We start from the raw sequence: 22076 nt of genomic DNA on the forward strand, positions 1-22076 counted from the left end.
CCTAATTTATTTTGTATACAAGACACATGCCTAGTCGAAAGAAGGATCGGAAGGCAGTATTTTTGTTGAAATAAAATGACGGTGGAACACACAATTTTCCAACAACAAAAGAATTTAGCACAAGTAAGTTAATATAACATTTTATCTTTTCATGTTTGTTATAAAAATGTTTGCCAAATTACGCATTTATATTTAATTTTGTTGTATTTTCCCAGGCCCACATTTTGTACAAATCGAACGTTTCCCCTTTCAACGGTGGGACCAGGTGTGTTTTCCTTCTTGCCTTGTCTTAAATGTTCGCTGTAATAAGCTAGGCCTAGGTAGACCTAGCCTACGCTTCGATGTACATTCAATCCTAATTAATTTAAAAATACAAAATACGTAACTAACAGGCGTGTTATAATTAATATATTGAACAATGGAAGGATAAGAAAATGTATCGAGGTTATTTTTTTTTCTGAAGATTTAAGTAAAAAAAATACTTTTAATATTTGGTTTACAAATTACAGTAAGTTCCCAGTACAAAGTAGGCCTAGGCTAGTAGGGCTTAGATTAGACCATATGATAAATGAATGAACCCATCCATAATAATAATACTGTATAAATATTACATTATGTTAATATAACATATGATATATTCTCGATATTTTATGTTATGTTCCGGACTCCAATAATAATGAAATACACACTTCAAATATAGTGGTTTTGGATGTTTTTATTCTCACTCCTTTTATATCTACACATGTGCTCGGTCTTATTCTTATTCTTCTCTCTCTTTTTCTGCCGCCCTCTATCGGACGTTATGTCTTGTATATTTGGAGGGTTACATTATTCCCCCTCTCACTGAGAAGTGTCCCACTTCTTCAAATTATAGAATAATTACAGTATTATTCGGAACATTAAATTAGTACAGTATTTAGAAATCCATATTATGAATGGTTTGATATAGGTTATTGTAGCAATTGTATATTAATTAACATCAAGTGGACATCTGTGTCAAAGGATTGGTAATTGGTAAACGTGTTTGGTAGGTTTGGTGATTGGTAACTTGCTAACTTTATTGGTAGGTGTGGTGATTGGTAAATTGGTAGGTTACTTGGTAACATCTGATTGGTCTCAATCTAAAATAAAAGTCTCTCCGCCAATTCTACATTCTCCACAAAAAAAAAAAAAAAATCTATCACTCTCTGCAACAATAAAAATAAAACTCCAATCATATAATATACGAAAAGCGTACATCAGCACCTCTACCTGCAACATATGAACTGCATACGAAACAAAACATTCATTCAAACCAAAGAACTTATAACACAAGAATCTCCTGGCGACGCCATTTCACAGCATGGAGAAGCGCCCCCTCCAAACTAGGAAGTCAATTACTCTACCCCCATAGAGTATTAGCAGATCCCCTCTATGGTTTTGACTTTCTAATTTGATGCGGGCGCCCTACTCCTCAGTCAATTACTCGACCCCCCTAGAGTATTAGCAGATCCCCTCTATGATTTTGACTTTCTAATTTGATGCGGGCGCCCTACTCCATGGCTCACAATGGCGCCACCCATAGCTCTATTCTATCCCACAATGCCTTTTGAAATTGTTACGCGCTTCGGACGAACAGGAGATTCTTGTGTTATAAGTTCTTTGATTCAAACTCATTCTCTGTCTAAATAACATACGAACAGCGTACCTTATAAACTGACAATCAATCAAACATACACATACATACTGTATGAATAGCATACAGTACAGGCCATCTTCAAACATAATCAATAAAAACACAATAAACAATCTCAAAATATTCTGGAATAATCAGGCTGATGAAAACATATTTGACTGTAAATGTAGAACGATGACTGAACAGGAACAGGAGGAGACCCCCAACCACTAACTAAAAACCTGGATAAAACAAATCTATTCTACTTTAACAAACACTTGTGCAAAAAAAAAAAAATCATACCCTCTGCGTATATCTTGCCCTTATCTGCATCCGCGCAAAAAAAATGAATAAAGAAATAAACAAATAAATAAATAAAACTGTAGAGTAACCGTTACTCTAAAAAACGTTCCGGTAATCGAACAACTCTACCACATCTTGTGGTTTCAGGACCAGAGCGATGCATTTGTTTGGTATCCTGTTGAATATGAGGTAAATTCTCTTCTTTTGATGTAGCCATTGCTAACAATTAAAAATGCAACGTGTGTCCATGTACAGTAGGCCGTTAATTGTAGACAATCGGAAATAAATAAAATGAAATTCTGACAAGAGTATACCCGTATCGGAACGGCTCCACAGACGGCGAACGTACGGTGTAGTCCGTGCTGTGTTGTGTGGCGTGAATGTTTGGAGTCAGGCTACAGCGATTCGATGTAGTCTTGCTGATGTAATTTACAAGAAGACTGGTCACGGCACCAATATAACATATGATATATTCTCGATATTTTATGTTATGTTCCGGACTCCAATAATAATGAAATACACACTTCAAATATAGTTTTGGATGTTTTTATTCTCACTCCTTTTATATCTACACATGTGCTCGGTCTTATTCTTATTCTTCTCTCTCTTTTTCTGCCGCCCTCTATCGGACGTTATGTCTTGTATATTTGGAGGGTTACATTAATAATTGAAAAGACATTATAAGAATTTATTTAATCTTGGTATAGGTTTATTATTAGAATAAAATTTGTTGTAAATATTATGTTATCTTGTTTAAATTACTGTACAGTTATTAATAAACATTGTCATGGATAATAAAATAGGCTTACTCACTGATTTGTCTTATATAACTTATATACACTTTTAGTAATTTTGTATTTTTCAACACAAAAAACTATATAAAAATGAGTGGAATTGGGAGAATAAATGTACAGTATGTTCAAAATATAGAACAAAAATATGTTATTGAATGATAACAAGCCAAAAGGGTAATGTTCACACATAATAATTGATTAATTAATATCAATTATCATATCAACAGTTGATGTCAAATCAGTTGATGTCATACTGTAAATGTCATAAGTACAATGTATTTTATTGATTTATTATTTTTATATTCAAAATATAGAACAAAAATATGTTATTGAATGATGACAAGCCAAAAGGGTAATGTTCACACATAATAATTGATTAATTAATATCAATTATCATATCAACAATTGATGTCAAATCAGTTGATGTCATACTGTAAATGTCATACAATGTATTTTATTGATTTATTATTTGTTAATCTAACCTACCAAATGGTAATGTATGTCAAGACCAGGTCAGGTCAAAAGTCTAGCCATAGTTATTGACTAGTCAGGTTATAAGTCAAAGGTCAACAGTGGATGCAACACCAAATTAGGATGGAAATTCCCCACATACCTTGCCAGTGATAAGTCCTATGGGGATTTTACAAAGAGCAACCAATCATCATTTATCTTTTATCTATCTAATACACTGATTGGCTGTTGATTATCTAACAGTGAACAGTTGATATTAATTGTGTTGACAGTACAGTAGTATATGTACTGTATTCAAGATTATAACTGTATTTTTTGTCCTAATTGAAAATTAATGATTGGATGGATATAGCCTTTTTGAGATTTGTTTAAGATCTTCGTTGATTGTAATGTCTGTGTTGCTTGACAGCAAATCTTCTCTGAGACAAGAAAGCATAGAGGAGGATTTTATTGTTAATTCTTATAATAAGCCAGTGACACGCCGTAGTAGATATGTAAGATTGATAAGCCAAGAGGTTAGTTGTTTCATCAGCATTCATAGATGTTGAATATGGAGAGACAGAGACACCCCACAATACTGTACTGCATGCGTAAAGACCAAGACCTACCCAGAGACAGAACAGCATGAAGAGGGCTACAGTACTGTATAACAGTACACCAAACAGAGGATAGATGACATGAATTCTTACATATGTTTTAATTTGTGTATTATTTGGAATGATATTGTACCATAGAAAAAAAGTGTTAAAAGAAGCAAATAATTACCAACGAGGTTGTATCCTCATATAACTTAGTTTTGTGTAACTTTGTCTTGTTGTTTCTGAATTCAATAACCATTAACCATTAGTGAGGATAAGTATTATAGTAAATAATGAGCAATTTGTATGTAAAAAATTAATATCTCATTTCTCAGGATCAAGAGATAGCAATTAACCAACTCAAAGAAGTGACTGGTGTAAAAGATGACGGCACGATCAAGCAAGCCTACGAAGCAAGTGGACGTGATGTGAACCAGGCTATCGCAATTCTGACGACGCAAGCCGATAAAGTTGAAACGCCCGCTGCAAATGTTGCCACCAATACTGCTTTTATTGGACCAAGAAATGTGAATGATAAATCAAGTAAGACAAAGTATTATAAACAAATAATTCATTGTACAGTAGAAGCAGTTTTACTTAAACTTAAAATGAATAAAATAATCAAATTAAACAAATTCTATCCTATACAGCTGGTGTGATTGACCTCACGAATGAGAAAGAGGGTCAGGATGATTTGGAACGAGCAATTGCTCTGAGTCTCCAAGAGGCTAATACTACTCGACCGCCAGCGGCACTTCAGGGCGTGTCTACAGAGGATCAAGATCTCAGCAGGTAATATATCCACCTATTAGTAGGTGTCACAGGACTAAAAACCCTACTATGTTTCACATTAAACAATATTAAATAAACTCCAGAGGAACACACAAGCGTGTATGAGATGCTAAAACCATTCACACCAACTAGAAACTCAGGAAAGTTTCCATTCATATGATAATCAATCCAGAGTTTTTAAATAAAAATAGCCTAGTGAATATTGCTATGCATGATGTTCAGTCATCTTCTGACCTTAAACAACACCTGTCATATGGTGTCTTAAGTGTGTCCTTGGAACGCTTCCAGAGTTTAATTTTTCAATTCACACCAAACAAAACACAAGTGTTTGCGCCCTAGTGTGCGGAAAAAAAAATCTTTTATTCATTTTAAGATTACAGTGTTTGTAGAATTTTGCCATTGTGTTGCATACTGAAAACACATTATTTATCTTATTGTTATTTTATTTATTTACAGGGCTTTAGAAGAAAGTCTTGCTGAATCAGTCCGTACAGGAAGTAAACGTCGGCGTGGTGATGGTGGCTGGTTCTTAGACCCACTAAATCCATACGACAGACGGCGAGAGAATGGTTGGCCAGTCGGCCTCAAGAATGTTGGAAATACTTGTTGGTTTAGTGCCGTTATTCAGGTTGGTTGTCTTCCAATCACTGTAAAAACATTTAACAAATTTATAATTTATAATTGTTTAATAGTAGAGAGTACAATGTTCATTATTTGCATACTGTAGTACAACTTTACCTCTTGTTTTATTTTTCAGTCGTTATTTCATCTTCCGGTCTTTAGAAGATTGGTTCTTGGTTTCGTTCCACCAGCCAATGCAATCAAAATGTCCGCAGAACATACTGCTGTAAGTCTTCAATTAATCAACTGCATTCAATGAAAATGCATTAGTGAAAAAACAAAAGTCAATTTTAATAGTATTGACAATTTTCCATTTTTTTTTATAGGAGCAGCGTAATCTGGCTTTTATGGCAGAACTACGAGCACTGTTTGCATTGATGATTGGGACTAATAGGAAGTATGTTGATCCTACAAAGTCAGTGCAGATACTTAAAGCAGCATTCAACAATGATGGTGACAGTCAGCAGGTAAGTTATTCTACTGCAGTAACTGCATTTTTTACAGCAGTAACATATAAGACTGATTTTTGATATTTTTTATAATACTGTAACATAGATTGTTGATAAGACTAAATATCTTCTTTCCATAGGATGTAAGTGAATTTACTCACAAGCTTCTAGAATGGTTAGAAGAAACATTTAAATCAGACTGTTCTAGACCACCAACACCAAAAGAAGGGTATGTGTTATAATTTGCTACAAAAAATAGAAAATATTTGTTTGAAAAATAAGTCTAAATCAGCCACATAGCTGTTAAGGCTAGTGGCTAATTAAGCGGCCTCCCCTTTAAACTACGATATCTTAAATCAATACAGAATTAATTATTCATTGTTTTAAAGTTGTAATCCTTAATTTGACATTTCAGTGAAGAGAGTCAGTGGACAAACCCAATGCTTCATTTATTCTATGGTCAGTTCATGTCACTTGGTGTAAATGAAGGTAAGATTTTACTTAGTGTTCAGGGGTAGATCCAGTGGTTTTACACTTGGAGTGAGTGCTCCCCATTTTGACATCTTAGAACATGAAATTATGAACTACTCTTTGATATCTTGCACTCCCCTGATCCACCACTAGTGTTTTATAATTACTGCAGTAAGTGTGTTGCCGAATTTCATTTTCAAAAGTTATTACAGTAATTTCTTTTGTTGTTTCTAGAATAATTGTACAGCAGTAATTTTTTTATTTTTGACTTTTGCTCCAGAAATTGTACTACTACTACTGAACATGAGCTTTTGAAGATCAATAAATATATTAAAACAAATATATTTTGTTGTATACGTATGTATAATATGCGTTTAATTTCTTTCTTTTTTTTTCAGGAAAGATTTTCAAAAATGAAGAAACATTTGGTCAATATCCACTGCATGTTAAAGATTTTGTTGAATTGCATGATAGCATTGAGGCATCTACTGCACATGGAGAAATTGAAAATGTAAACAGTGATACGTCAGCTAAATCAGGACAAGAGGTAATGAGGCTAAAAATGTATTGATTACTTTCTCTTTGTTGTGTTATTTATATTGGACATATATCTGTGCAATACATAAGCACAATTAAGGAACCATATCAACATTTTTCTGCTGCTGTCACTGTAGTAACTACATTTTTCACTGAAATAATGTATGATTTTAGTTTGTTTCGATTTAGTAGTTTATGAGACAGTCACTGAAATAGACAGTTTGTATGATTAACCCAGAAAAGACTTCCTAAATAGTTATGTAAACTGGTTAAGAGTAGTTTTATAAACATAGTAATTGTGAAAACAGGTTTAAAGAGTAGTTGTATATACACAGCTTAAAGATTAGTTGTATAAAGAGGTTAAATGGTATTAGTAGTTGTATATACACAGGTTAAAGAGTAGTTTATAAAGAGGCTAAATAGTATTAGTAGTTGTATAAATAGGTTAAAGAGTAGTTGTATATACACAGGTTAAAGAGTATTTTATAAAGAGGCTAAATAGTATTAGTAGTTGTATATAAGGCGGTTAAAGAGTAGTTGTATAGACACAGGTTAAAGAGTAGTTGTATAAACTGGTTAAAGAGTAGTTGTATAAACAGGTTAAAGAGTAGTTGTTTTCTTTACCTAAGCACATCCATGATCCATGAAATATACTGCTTTTTTCAAACTTATCTACAGCATTGGTTCACAAGATTGCCCCAAGTAGTGACATTTGAACTTTCTCGATTTCATTTTAACCAAGCGCTCGGAAAAGCTGAAAAGATTCATAATCGATGTAATTTTCCAAGAACCCTTTACATGGACAGGTAACTTATAAAAAAAAAATTGATATTCTTGGTGGTGGAATGTCTTTTTGGTTAAGAAATTTAAACTGTTAGCCGAGTTCAATAATTTTCTTATATAAAAAAAATTGAAAAGGCTAAGTTATGCATTATCAATACTTTGACATGGCTTATGCTTCTGTTCTAGTTAGTTGAAGTATCAATTGCATTTGTGCATTGGAAATTCCCCTTCTGCCACATTTTTTTTAGTTAGAAGTACTGTAAATTGTTTGGCTTATATAATTAAAAAAATTCAGCTTTTTTAACTGTATTTGGTTTGTTTCTGAAGATACATGGCGTGTAATCGAGAGAAGACGAAAAAGAAGCGAGAAGAAGTACGTAGAATGAAAGAAAACGTTGCAGAACTTCAAAAACATTTAGAAAGGTAATTTAAAAACATTCGATTACAGTTATTGTTATTAATTAAAAATTAAGGGTGCATTAAAATATTAATTCTCTAATTTGTAAATACCTACCCTGTAAATAATTGCCAAAAAGAGGTTATTGAGTAAACAAAGTTTAGTTACTGCAGTAAACTGCTGTAGAATATTGTTTGTATGGTTTCTAAAGCTCTGTCTACACTATCACTTAGAGAAAAAAAAAGTGTGATGCTCCCAAATATGACATCATCGTGTCCATGTATGGGTGCATCACATTTTTTTTGTCACATAAAGTTTGATAGTTTAGACAGAGCTTAAAACAGATTTGTCTATAGTCTTATAACATTTCTTTTCCCAGATATATGAACTATGGTTCTGGTGCAAAAAGATTTCCACTTCATGACGTTCTGCAATACGCTCTAGAGTTTGCCAACAGCAAACCAGTGGCACAACCATATTACAATGATGAGGGCAATTCACCACGTAAGCAAGGGGCTCGAACGTGTCGAACGAATCATGGCACAAAGAGAAACTGCGACTATTATCCTGTAGATATTGAACACGCTGATAATACACTTGATATACATAGAATTTGTAAAGAAGAGATCGTTACAACTCAACCGTCCATTAGTAGTAGATTTGAAGGCTCCTTAGGTAATGATGATAGCGTTGCCGGTGGCTATCCCCAAGACGTTGAAATGCTTTCGCCGGATACATCAAGAGAAAGGTCAGTGGCCTTCAGTATTAAAATTGTTAAGGCTGTGTGGTGCAGTGTGTTGGACTATTGATCGTAAGATCGTGAGTTTGAATCCAACGCGTGACGCATTGTTTGTATCCTTAGGCAAGATACTTTGGTTAAGTTTGCCTCTCTTCATTCATTCATTACTTGCTGTATTATGGGAGTATATTTTCATACGTGTTTGATCTAAAAATGACCAGAGTAATAATATGTACATTGCTCAGAAGTTTCACAAATGCGCTTTATAAATCCAGGATAATATTATTATGGTATAAAGATTTATTTATTAAGGTATAACTCGTATAAACTTGCAGCGAAAAGCTATACTTACACAATAAACTATTTACACAATTATTGATTTTTGTTTCGTTAAAGCACACCGACAAAACCATCCATAGAAAATGCAATAACCCAAAAGTTAGACACCCCTCCAATGGAAATAGGCCAGTCTATTAGTGTCTCACCAGTGCCAAAACATGTTACAGAGGATGAGTTAAACACGCTACAAACTTGCCTGCACCGGTGGAGAAGAGAAGTCATGATGGATGTGGAAGGTAAGGTGCAACCCTAGACTTGGAATACATGTCTACCGTCCCCTATCTTCTACCAGATACCTATTCTTCTACCAAATACCCTTTGATTTTGCCTAGCTTGTCACAGATAATACCTGTATATAATGTCCAAAAAAAAAAATGGTTTTAAAAAAACCAATTAGTTTATGAGTAATGCATAATTAAACCAAATTTTGTTGATGCATAGAATATGAATGAAGTTGTGGTATGTCGGTTAAGATACCTTGCCTACTAATTCCAAGGGTCGGTGTTCATTCCCCAATCATTGCTCTATTTTATGTAGATTTTTTTTTATATGTTTTCTGTTTAACTGAATTGTTATTTTACTATTTGCAATTATAACAAAATAAACAAGTTACGGTGAAAAATAAAATATTACATCTTATATGTAATTCTTTTCAGAGTTACAACAGTGTATCAACACTCTTAAAAATGATATAGCTTCTATATATGATGCCGATGATATGAAAAAGGTAAATATAATTTGTTTTTTGTTTTTTATGTAAACTAACTACAGTGGACAAATTGAATTACTTTTGATTATACTTATTTATTATCTTTTATTTTATGTCTTTAGGCACACGTGGCCAAAAATTACCACTAGTAAATTAAGCACTGTCCTATCAGATAAGTGGTAATCCCTCTGATATAGAGCTATTTTGTGAACCAGTTCACCAGAGTAATCCCCTACTCGTCTCAAATGATGAACTGGATTCTTTAAAGTCTACATGGGTTGTAATTGTGTACACTGGACCTATGGTTTATAGTCCTTTATCCACTGCCAGACCTAGGAGTGATTCGGCCTCGAACGTATGCCGATATTGTTGTAAACAGCACCCCTGCCTTAACCGCTCGGCCATTTGACTTTTCATCTATATTCACAGAATATTTAATATATTTTATTTCTTTTCAAAGTACAAATACAATCTACATGCTGTGTTGGTTCATGAAGGTCAAGCAAGCTCAGGTCATTATTGGGCCTACGTGCTTAACCATGCACGCAATGTCTGGCTTAAGTTCAACGATGTCTCTGTGACAGAAGTCACATGGGAGGAGCTTCAGCAAGAGTCTGTTGGAGGCGGTAGCAACACAAGTGCCTATTGCTTGATCTATGTGGATGATAGTAAACATGAATTGTTTGAAGGTTTGTAAAAGTATAACCAATTGTATCATATGGAAAGCTTTAGATTCAAATTGGCCGCTGACAACTTGTGCTACCAGTTCATATATTGTATAATAGTATAATTTTACTGTAGTAATAATATTTCTTTATATAACGCAATTAGGCCGGCCCTCCTCTGAGCTTCTAAGAATGATCTAACGAGAGCAAAAATGCCGTTTCAGGAATCGTCACTTCACCCTTTTGACAAAAGTTCCCCCTTTTCTTGCATGAATTCACCTTTCTATCAATGAAGTGACCTCGCTTTTATTCCACAAAATAAGGAAAAAAATGTACAATAGTTTTTTAAGTATTGAAAAATATACTTTGGAAAAATTGATATTTAGAATCCAATGATGAAACAAGTAATGGTTTGAACTCCTTAAGTGAAGACTTACGAGACCTTGTTATCCAAGACAATGAGGAATTTGAACGTGAAATGTCGTCATGGGATCAAAAGAACCGACAAGAAGTTAAAACAGCAATAAATGAAAATGATAGTGTTAGTGGAGATAAAGTTATGGCAGGAGGTATTAGATTTTGTTGTTAATTAAATGTATTAATTAAATTATTAATTTTGTGAAGAGCTTAAAAAAGCAACAACTATATACATAAAGAATCACATTGACAGCTTGTATTATTTACCCTGCAAATGTCAAAATGTATTTATCATTCATCAAGTACCTGATTCTCAGTGTTGTATCTCCACATATGACAATATTTGCAAGGTGTCATTTGAACATTTGGTAATACAGCATCTCATGATTATCATATCTATATTACTATGCAATACTTGTAAAACACATGCTGCTGTATTACGGAATTTTCCTATGATATTGCTTAGGTGTGGCCAAGACCAAATCCAAAATAGTCTAAAGGTCTCAGCATCTTAGCCCATAAACCCTGTATTTAATTTTTGTTTTATTACAGGTGACTCTACTATACCACATCCAACCCCAGCTTCTCCAGCCCCTACTTTCACTACAGAACACTCAAAGATGCAGTTAACAGCAAGCAGAGAAGTCATCACTAAAATGACAGAAACTTTCAACAAAGATGGCCCTCATGCCGCTCTTAAGCAGGTACAATAGAACCCCTATTAGAGGGACACCATCATGAACAAACAAAATGCTCCCTTGGAGCTACCATACTTAAAAACATAACATTTCTCCTTATTTGTGTGAAAACAGTGATGTAGCCACAAGAATTAAAGTGGTGCGTTTTTCCCAGATAAAAAGGGAACAATCTCTGTTTAAGCCACTGGGTTGTCAAAAGCCTCTGTAAAAAAGTGGTCAGGTTGAAACATTACCAACCGTACTAGTGGCTACGGCCCTGGGAAAGTAATTGACCACCCTACCACATAGGCTTAATACAATGAGCTTCTAACAGCTCATCACCTACATACAGTACAACACCTTTACTTTTTATATAAAATTAATCTTTCTTTGTAGTCTTGTGAAGATGAATTTATTAGGCTAAAGAAATTGGCAGCGGAACCGATTGATCGTGTCAGAGATGTGAGATTAGAGAGTGCTGTTGTTTATTTTATTAAGAATTCAGCACCTGATTTTGTAACTGATAGAGCACTGTTAGAGCAGTTTGCAGATAAACAACTTAACTATGATAATAGGTAAGTTGAATAGCTAAGCTTAATTTTATGAGAAAATAATTGAAGGTAATAAACGAAATATGTCATTAAAACACTGCTTGGTCACTTGACTAACAAAGGTTATAAATATTTTAAAGATACATTATTAGAGACTATTATTAGAGACTATATAGATTCAGGCTTTGATAGCGCATTATGCAAAACCTCAAATATTACTGGACGCAGGACTAAGGTTCTCTATATCCAGATCCCATCCTGGTATTTTGTATACTTAACTTGTGTTCATAAATTACTCTTTGATTCATCCATTTTGAGACTTTTTCATAAATGTTTTTTTCTGCAGATCAAAAGCCGTAAGAAAATTAGCTCAACGCTCTTTAGACAGCAACACGTTACCAGAGTCTGAAGATGGAATCTATAAGAAGTGGCATATGGAATATAAAACATTCCGAAAATCTGTCTTGTATCTGATTGGAGGTTGCCAGAAATACTACAAAGAAAAGTAAGATGCAATATGCTTTTCTACTGGATACAATCTAATTATAAATGATAAAATATAGTGTCAATGAAAGTAATTTGATAATAATTCAAGCTTATATAGCTCATTATGCAAAATCCTCAATGTTAACAGCAAAAGTAAAAGGCTAAAAAACTAAGAAAAGTACAAGTTAGTGAGTTTTCAAGCAGCCTTGAAATTAGTGTTGCTCGACGGATAGAGATGGGTAAATAGTTCCAAAAGAAGACAGATGCCCAAGAAAAAGACCAAAACAGCAATACTTTGACAGATTGATGGAATAAACAAGTAAATACTCTGAAGTTCCATAGGCAGAATGGTTGTAATTCAGGATCCTATTTGTATAACTGTATTATATATTTTGTATTTATGAGTAATTATTATACAAAAAACATGTTTATTTTACTTTGCAGTTACCAAGAAGCCTTACCATATTTTGTACATGCTTGTAAAATGAATAATTTATTTGAAGGTGAATTTGAACTTAAGGGTCTTGACCCAAATGTGTTGGCGCAATTTAGGAGACAGTGTTTGTTGGTAAGAAAAAAACATAGTATAACATAGTGTAGGCAAATTATGTAATACAGTATCTTTAGCCTAACTTAACCTTAGGATAATACAGGCAACACATGTGATGCATATGTGACCCTGTATTACAGAATTTGCCTAATATATTGTATTGTATTGTTTTTATATTAAGCGATATTTTATTGTAATTTTGTTTTAATATTTTGATTGTATGTTCTACCTTTCTAAATGTCTTTTATTTTTTTATATTGCATTTTATTGTTCTGAGTGAAACGCTTTTGTTAAACTTCAATCTTTCGTTTGATTGCAATAAAGTTCTATTCGTATTCGTATTCGTATACATATGATAGCATATGTGGAGATACATTACAGAGAATTGACTGTTTAAGTTGGAAATTCAGATACTGTGTTTTTAGTGTGATACTGTTTGTGGCTTGTTGGTGAAATTGTTTTTTTTTTTCAATTTTACTTCAGCAAGTTAATGAACAATGTAGTGACATGTTCGAGTCAGGTGATGAGATGGAAGCACTCAACGGCCTTCAGGTGGTCAGTGATCTGATTGTCCCAGGTGTGGTTATCTTAAATCAGTCTACACTACAAGAAGATACGCAGACAGAAGAAGACATACGGGAAAGATGGTGTAGCCACCTTGCTCAACAGCTGAGTGGTAAGCATTGACGACCGATACTATTATTAAAGTCATACCTAGAATGTTTTAATAAGGGTAATAATACTGTACAAATTCCATAATACAGTCTCCAAATGCCAACTACCCATCCATGGTCAGATAAGTGAAAGGTTAGCAACTAATATATCATAGAATTAATTTTCTGTTGAACCACGGCAATGACAGAATTATTTCTTTTGTAAAACTAAAATATCGGAAATATTGATTGATGTTGTGATCATGTGTTATATGTAATTAAGCGAAAATTACCTGGCATAATTGTGTCAACGTGACAAGTATGAATTTATTGCAAACCCATGCTGCATGTCAATGGAGATTACGCAAGTCGCACGCTTCTATCACGCTACGATTACAGATGTCAATTTCATTATAAACTTAGCCTTAGACAGTGAATATTTTACAGAGTAGTTGAAAGATATGAATAGAATTGTCTTGTCTATTTCTATGTTTAGGTAATGTATGTATAAATGTGTTATTTTATTCTATATAATTTTAATATTTTTACGATAGATTTTATACTTTTTATAGTTTTCCTATGTACAAATGTTATTTAATTTATATTTTGTATAAATAGTTAGAAATTTGTATACATTCTATAAAAAGACATTTAGTTTGATGCAACAGAAAAATAAGCTTTAGAAAAAATTAGGTTATTTAATTTATGAAGGATATAGCATTAGTCTAAGTGAGCATATGTTATCTAGAATTGATATTTAGTTTTAATAATCGATTTTAAAATAAATATTTCATTCTTTTTAGATCGTTTGAGTGGAAAATTGAATGACATCTTAGCAAAGTTGGTTGATGTTTCTGGTGAAAATTGTAAAATAAAACCGCCTCCTCTTGAAGAGAACGACTCCAATGAGAATTTAATGGAACAATTTACAAACATTAAGCAACAGATTTTAGCAATCAACAAAGATTCAATCTCGTAGCATATGGAGCATTCTATAGGGAGGTAAATCAATGCAATAAAACAAGTGAGGGCTGGTTTGTTGAGATTCGGCTTTAGTGATGCCAAAACCAGTTTTCAGAGATTAGTGGTTGAATTATCTGCCAATGGTTCAAATCAATCAAAAGATTCTAATTGGCAGTGCTCCTGCGTACTTATCAGAGCTTGTAGAACGTTATGAACCATTTCATAGAGGTCTACGAACATTGTCACGTAACCTGCTTCAAGAGCGTAGGATAAAAAATCAGTGGGGTTGGAGATTATGTTGCCGCTGCAAGTTCATGGAGTAGCTTACCAACAACGGTACAATGCTCCACTAGTCTGAACAGCTTTAAGATCAATCTGAAAACATCACTATATGCTGATGTTTTTACTAGTTGTTACTGCACATAGCGCCACTTAGGTGGAGGATACTGGTTCTATAGAAATTTTCATTTATTGTTATTATTTTACACATTGTATTGGTGGAGATGATGCAAAACAGCTCCATTTCTAAATATAAACCACACCGATCTACAGAGAATTACAGTAGATGTAGTTCCCAATATAAGCGGTCAAAACTAAATGGTCAATTTGTTGCGTATTGGAATTTTTTTTATAGTTTTATGCCTCCGCTCATGGTGGTAGATTGTAAACCGGGAGAGTGTGGGACACAGATTATTAATCAAATCTTTTGAAGAATTGGTATACTACATTACTGTATGTGTTATGTTTGCTATATCTATCTGCATGGAACACCAATGACAGTGCACCACTGATGACTATGCTTTTACACAGAGTGCATTCTCGATTATAGTCTGTTCCACTTCGGAAATACAAACCTCTTTTGAAGATGCGTGTCTCAGGTATAGTCTTCAGCATTCCATATCTCTAAATATTTCAATAGTGTAATAATTGCAGCATATTATAGCTGTCAATCAGAGTAATGTTTATTTCTCTTTTTTCATAATCAATTTAACTGGATTTAGCGCCTCTTAATTTTCTCACGTTAATTAACGTAAGCGAAGAGGTGAAATCCCAGAAATCAAACGCAAATTCAATTCATTAAAACTTTATTATCCCAAACTGGGAAATTCATTCGGTCGTGATAAATAATTATTCATAAAATATGTTAAAAAGTGCGAACAAACAGAAGACATACAGTGCAGTAGATGCAATGCAACCAGACCCACGTCTGTTGATTGGTGTCTGACATCTGATTAGTTAGTTATGGCTGTTCACACTGGAGAGAAATATTGCCACTATAGTGAATGGTAGAGTCTCACTTTTCAGCTTAATAACTTATTTAAAGATTTTTTTCTTCGATAGATTGTTAACAATGATATCCTTCATTTGTATGTAAAAAAACTCCTTTATTATATTATGTCAATCGGCAAAACTATGAATACGCCATAGGCTACAACTTATAAGTTCTACTCCAGTCAGAGGGAGTAATTATGTCATAAACTGTAGGCCCTATGCTGTGAAAGGCTGTATTGTTTTATAAATTATTCACGATACGTTTTATCGCCTCTAGTCTGAATAATGATGCGCGGCGTAAGAGTGGTTATTGCCCTGGCCAAAAACCAAATAAAATATGTATCTGCTTATTACACTGAAATCAATCATTATTTTATACGTTGTTTAGCTGACATTTCAATAAGTATAAGAGAATAATACATGATTCAACACTGTAGAAAATGTAAAAATACATTGTTATAACCGAATTCTAAAAATTTGGTTGATTTAAAAAAAAATCTAAATGAGCCATAGTTTTACAAAGTGCTCTACATTACTTTCTTTTGCAAATCTCTCCACTGGTAGACCTATATCAGAATACAAACAGCAGGCCATATCATTCTTTCTATAACCAAACGCATCACAGCGATGATTTTCCGTGCACCATCGAGAACAATCCAAAATTGATCGAAAAGCTGAACACTGAAGAAACTGGACAATCATGTGACCGCTACTCACTTTGCGGAAAATCCCTTGACCTGAATCTAATCAATAAAATCAAAATTATTATTACTCTTCTAAAATAAACATATTATGGTGTTGTCCGCGCCGTCAGATGGCTTTCCCAAATCCGACGATATTGTACATTGAGAACACTTTGCGAACAAGTAAATATCTGATGCAGCATTCTGTACAATACGTCAACGTAGGGCAAAACTATAAATTAAACTGTTAAGCTCCCTGACTTGTATTTTTTTAGGGGAGGCTATGTCTAACTAAATGAAAAAGAAATAGTTATGAAAATCGACCTTATTGTTTAGTTATATGTTATGAAACATCTCTATAAAAAATATTGTGATTTGTAGGCCTATTTATCGAACGATCTCTGGCTGCCTTCATTTATGACTCGTCTAATATTTGGTCATACACCGTAAGAGCAGAACAATGCGGGCTTGTAGTCCATTTCCACCAATCTTGAAATCGTTACTGACAGAAAACAGTTGTGTCTGAAACGCACTGACTTTGCTATAGCCACTGATAAGATAATTAAGCTGTACAAAAAACCCCCAAAAAACAACACCCATAAAACTAATCAATATCTTCCCCTTTCTAATTTTCTTGTCTTGTCACTGCTGACAGTAATATTGCTTCTTTTAACTTCAAACTAATTTGGAGATATACCATCATATTGTACCGGTAATATTTTTTTAGCTTTTAGGATTTCTGAATTCTTGCAGACAATTTTAAGTGCAGTAATTTTACAATGTACATATCTCAATAATTATCTAATATAGGCATGTACAACATCTTTAATGGGTGGTGATGACTTGGTTGGTTCACACTAGCAATGGGCAGCAGGCCACAGCTTTCATGGTTCACATCACAACTCAATCGAAAGCAATTCTGCTAACGTGTTCACGAAAAGAACAAATAGAAGAAGAGCCGATGATAGTGTATTGTATGTTGGTGATAACAATTAGGACGACTAGTTGTTGAACTATTCGGTGTGTGCGGTATCAGGAATGACATGTAAAAAAAACGAAATTGGGGGAAAACATCCAGTTAAAATTTTTAGAAATAAATGTAGCGTACCATGAACTAGAAAAAAAATTTAAAATTGTGGAATGATAAGAATCGTAATAGTATGCTGCAAATACATATCGATGGACCAAACTAATAGTGTAACACAGGATACAAATCTTTTTTTTTCTCTTTTGTGGAGGAAACCCACATTTATTTAAAAAATGCAATAATATCTAAAAAGATAATACGATATTTCATCTTAGTAGTACCGTATTACATTGAACATAGATTAAATTAATATACAAACGTAAAGTAACACCTCAAAATCATTACTAATCTATATATAAATTTACGTAAGGGAAAAATTCGGTAAATCGCGCCTTCTAGAAGTTTTACTCGATGGTATATAAAGTTGGTTCATACTGATGTAACCCTGTTTACTTATTAAATTGAGTTAGATAATTGGTTATTGACAATAGGTTCAATGATTTGCCTCAAATAGGGGTGTTTTCCGATCGTGGTATACACTGTCTAATGGATGTCAATCTTGAAAAATACTTTGTTACTGAAAGTTGCTTCTCAACGTTTGTATTAATTAATAATTACAAAAAATATAAACGTTGTAGTGGTGTATCGTTACATGTACTATCGACTACGACAGTGACATGAACAAATATTTTGAACCACCTGGTTCACTAATTAAATTGTGTTAGATAATTATTGACAATTAAAACGAATTTATATTCAACTATTTGCCATTTTTGGTCGCTATTTGAATCGCAAATTTAGTTTAGTTAGATATATAAACACATGTACAAATAAACTTATTACTGTGAGTGTGGGTAGGCCCTACTGTTATATATATAAACGCACAATGTACAAATAAACTTACTGACAATTGCTTTTCAACGTTTGTATTAATTAATAATTACATATATAAACGTTGTAGTGGTGTATCGTTACATGTACTAGGCCTATATCTAATGGATGTCCATCTTGAACAATACTTTGTTACTGACAGTTGCTTTTCAACGTTTGTATTAATTGATAATTACATCAAAATAAACGTTGTAGTGGTGTATCGTTACATGTAGGCCTACTATGACTGTGACAGTTTTAACAAAGTATTAAATCGCAAATGTGATACTGTATTTAGTGGTATATTATTTATAGGCCTATAAAACATGAACAAATATTTAAACCACCTGATGTAACCCTGTTCACTAATTAAATTGTGTTAGATAATTAGTTACTGACAATTAAAACGAATTTAGGTTCAACGATTTGCCTCAAATAGGGGTGTCATCCGATCGTGGTATACACTGTCTAATGGATGTCCATTTTGAAAAATACTTTGTTACTGACAGCTGCTTCTCAACGTCTGTATTAATTATTAATTACAACAAAATAAACGTTGTAGTGGTGTATCGTTACACATTGTATTATCGACTATGACCATGTTCACTAATTAAATTGAACCAAACAGTACACCGGGGTAGCCGCCTACTGTTCCGAAAGATGAATTGGGTTCTTTAAAGTGCACACGAGCCAGATGTGTACATTCGATTTCCAGTTTTAAGACTTGTTCTACCACCAAGCATGTTCGAGGAGTGACCAGAACCTGTGCCGATGGTATAGCTATGGTTTCGCCACTCGACTCGGTGGTGTAAATCACATGACACTAAGTAGCATCACGATTAAAAGCACGATACTAGCATAAGTTAAACACACTCATATTTTGTTCCAGTGAATCAATATATAGGACATAAAGGTGATAAATACAAAAATGATGTAATTACATAAAATTCAAGGTTATAGTACTAATATAAAAATGAAAACGATTTGACCAATCATACATTAGGTCTAATCATGAAGATAATTATTAGTGACATAAAATAATTTCTAGTTAGCGATCGAAGTGCCGTAGATCAGCTTTATTAACGCATTTGCTATATTCGTCTTTCAGCATATGTTAGTTTTCGATTATATTCCACACCATTTTCTATCATAAATATTTCTAAAGGTCCGTAGGCCGAGGATATAGAACATGATTTATCCATGAGCGCACCGGATAAGTACAGAGAACAGGCTTTATCATTCTTTCTGAAAGTAAACGCGTCACAGCAATGCGTTTCCAAACACAACCGAGAGCAGTCTGAACTAGATCGAACAACTGCAGTCTGAAGAAACCGACCATTGACTTGGCTGCTAATCACTTTCTGAAAAGTCCCACAATCTGAAACTAATCGATAATATATATTAGTACTGTATAGCTTATTATTAATAAACAGACTGGGGTACATTCAACTAGATAGTTTTCTTGGTTTTCATTTAAATTTGATTTTATTATAAATTGTATTTAGCCTACCATGTCTATCTCTGGCTGCCTTTATTTCTGACTCGTCTAATACCCGGTCGTATACCATGAGAGTAGCAATGCGGGCTTGTAGTCCATTTCCACCAATCTTGATATCTTTAATGACAGAAGATAGATGTATTTGCTTAAAATCTGTATTAGCGATGCTCGCGATTTCTCCATTCCTCCAGAGTTTGATGTTCTGTTTGTTTCCGTCAAATGTAACAGCAAGAAATGTCCATTCTTCTGGTTCCAAGACATGAGCTCTTGTTAACTGCTGATTCTCGTAGAACACGGTTACTTCAGATTGGTAATTGGCAACGTCACTTGTGTAAGTTTGTTCAATTTTCAGACAACCGTCGTTATTGCCAAATCCAACGATATTTCCCAATGAGTTATGGTAAGGGTAGATATAGAAAGCGATTGTAAGAGCAGGTACGTCGTCGTTAATGATCTTTTCATTCAGGTTCACTGTCATGTCAACTGTGCTTGAAATACTGTTCGCACATTCAGCACCAAACGATGACGTCATACTTCCAGAGAAATACTGAAGCAAACAGGAGTAGCTTAACAACCATAGACCAACTGGATTAAGGTTACCTTCAAATTTTCCTGTTAATATATACAATTAAAGAGAAATTGTAAGATGTGTTTCCTAAAAAAATCAGTAAAAAAAACAGTAACGGGAAGAGGAAGAATCGAAAGTTTCATTTTGAAAAAAAGGTAGGTTCATAGGCCAAATTAAAAAAAAAAGGTGCATTTACATTTTTAAATTTACCTGGATAAATTGAAGGAAAGAAAACAGAGCAATACAAAGATTCCAATTTATGCACGATAGCCAAAGACCATGGACTATCTTTTATATACATGTTTCCAAAACAGAAGTTGGAAACGACAATAAGTCAGCATCAACAAATGGCATGTACAGAAGAGAAGAGACTTACCAAGTGGACAGGATATATTGACCTGTGCTACGTCACAGTATTCCCATTCAACACTTGGATCTGTGGTGTAGCACCATGGTTCCATTTTACTATTTGGATTTCGGCACAAATTATGTGCACCGATTCCTGTATCGACATCTTCAGAGTAGCTATGTGCATGTGGTGATTGTTCTGTCCACTTCTGGCAGACGATTCCAGTTGTTGTCGCTGATACTAAACCACGATAATCCTCTCCTTGTTGTGTGTGTCTGCATTCAACTGGAAAAAATGACATCATTATTAACTAACATGAAAATTTTCATCTGGTTCTCTTTTTTTAATGGATTTTTTATTGTTAAAAAATAATGGCTAAACTAAGTTTATCAACCAGCGAAAGCTAGAGAATGAGACGTAATTGTTTCGTTTTATTTAATTTATTTGTTGGATCATAAAAAAAAAAAAAATTTTTTTATTTGACCTACCTAACTATATTTGATGATCATTACGTATTGTTGAAGATTCAAGGCACGGTTCCATATAAAATATATTCAATATTTCTTCTTTTTTTTTAGCAAGAGCAGTTAATTCTGGCCTATGATGCCTGTTGCTTGCTCCTGGTTTTGATTGTGTTTGATATTACATGCCGAATAAATATTATTGTTATTATAATATTACAATTGAAGCATAGGCCCTATGCCTACTTACCGACCTCATAGTTGTACTCGGTATACACTTTTATCTCACAAATATTTATATATTCTGCTTTCGAAGGATTCCATAGCATAACATAACGACCGTTGATTGGTTGATCACAGATGACGTCAATGATTGGACTTTTTATAACCTGCGCATTGGTTATGGAAGTACCACACTTACTGCCACCCGTAAATCCTATGTCATTACCTATTCGTACTTCAGCATCTTGTAATCGGAGATGTGCGCCTCCTTTAAGTAAAATTATGAACATTCTCGATTATCATCTTGAGAGCCGTTAATTTGATAAGAATGATAATTGTTATGGAATTATATTGTAATTATGATCACACACCTAAGCACATTTGAGTTAATGTTATAAAGATGATAATATTGTAAAGATTATACAAATAATGATTTGAATATAGTAACAATGAAAAACAATCAATATTTATAAAAAAAAACTATAGAAAATACAACGTAAGTAAACGTAAATATTTGCTAAGTTCTA

At 33.6% G+C, this 22076-nt stretch overlaps 2 protein-coding genes across 3 annotated transcripts; one reads left to right on the forward strand and one right to left on the reverse strand.

The window, feature by feature from the left end:
• Positions 1 to 25: 25 nt before the first annotated feature.
• Positions 26 to 16664, forward strand: LOC144850235 (ubiquitin carboxyl-terminal hydrolase 25-like). 2 transcript variants are annotated; one of them, XM_078707473.1, is made up of 22 exons: positions 26 to 123; positions 4136 to 4343; positions 4451 to 4592; positions 5049 to 5220; positions 5350 to 5439; positions 5540 to 5680; positions 5803 to 5891; positions 6078 to 6151; positions 6532 to 6680; positions 7349 to 7476; positions 7781 to 7876; positions 8230 to 8598; positions 8986 to 9164; positions 9585 to 9655; positions 10098 to 10326; positions 10689 to 10871; positions 11272 to 11423; positions 11793 to 11971; positions 12294 to 12452; positions 12878 to 13001; positions 13467 to 13659; positions 14440 to 16664. In XM_078707473.1, exons 1-22 carry the CDS (start codon positions 76 to 78, stop codon positions 14613 to 14615), a joined length of 3351 nt encoding a protein of 1116 aa, XP_078563599.1. In that variant the 5' UTR covers positions 26 to 75; the 3' UTR covers positions 14616 to 16664. The 2 variants fall into 2 exon arrangements, with proteins under 2 accessions (XP_078563599.1, XP_078563598.1); XM_078707472.1 differs by lacking the exon at positions 26 to 123 and adding an exon at positions 3301 to 3737.
• A 2767-nt stretch (positions 16665 to 19431) lies between these two features.
• LOC144851023 (uncharacterized) lies at positions 19432 to 21656 on the reverse strand. Its single transcript, XM_078708546.1, has 4 exons — positions 21578 to 21656; positions 20894 to 21151; positions 19962 to 20561; positions 19432 to 19835 (listed from the first exon to the last, which is right to left on the reverse strand). Exons 1-4 carry the CDS (start codon positions 21654 to 21656, stop codon positions 19543 to 19545), a joined length of 1230 nt encoding a protein of 409 aa, XP_078564672.1. The 3' UTR covers positions 19432 to 19542.
• Between the last annotated feature and the right edge of the window lie 420 nt (positions 21657 to 22076).

This window comes from Antedon bifida, chromosome 8 (genome assembly GCF_963402885.1).
Source record: "Antedon bifida chromosome 8, ecAntBifi1.1, whole genome shotgun sequence".
Classification (NCBI taxonomy): Eukaryota; Metazoa; Echinodermata; class Crinoidea; order Comatulida; family Antedonidae; genus Antedon; species Antedon bifida.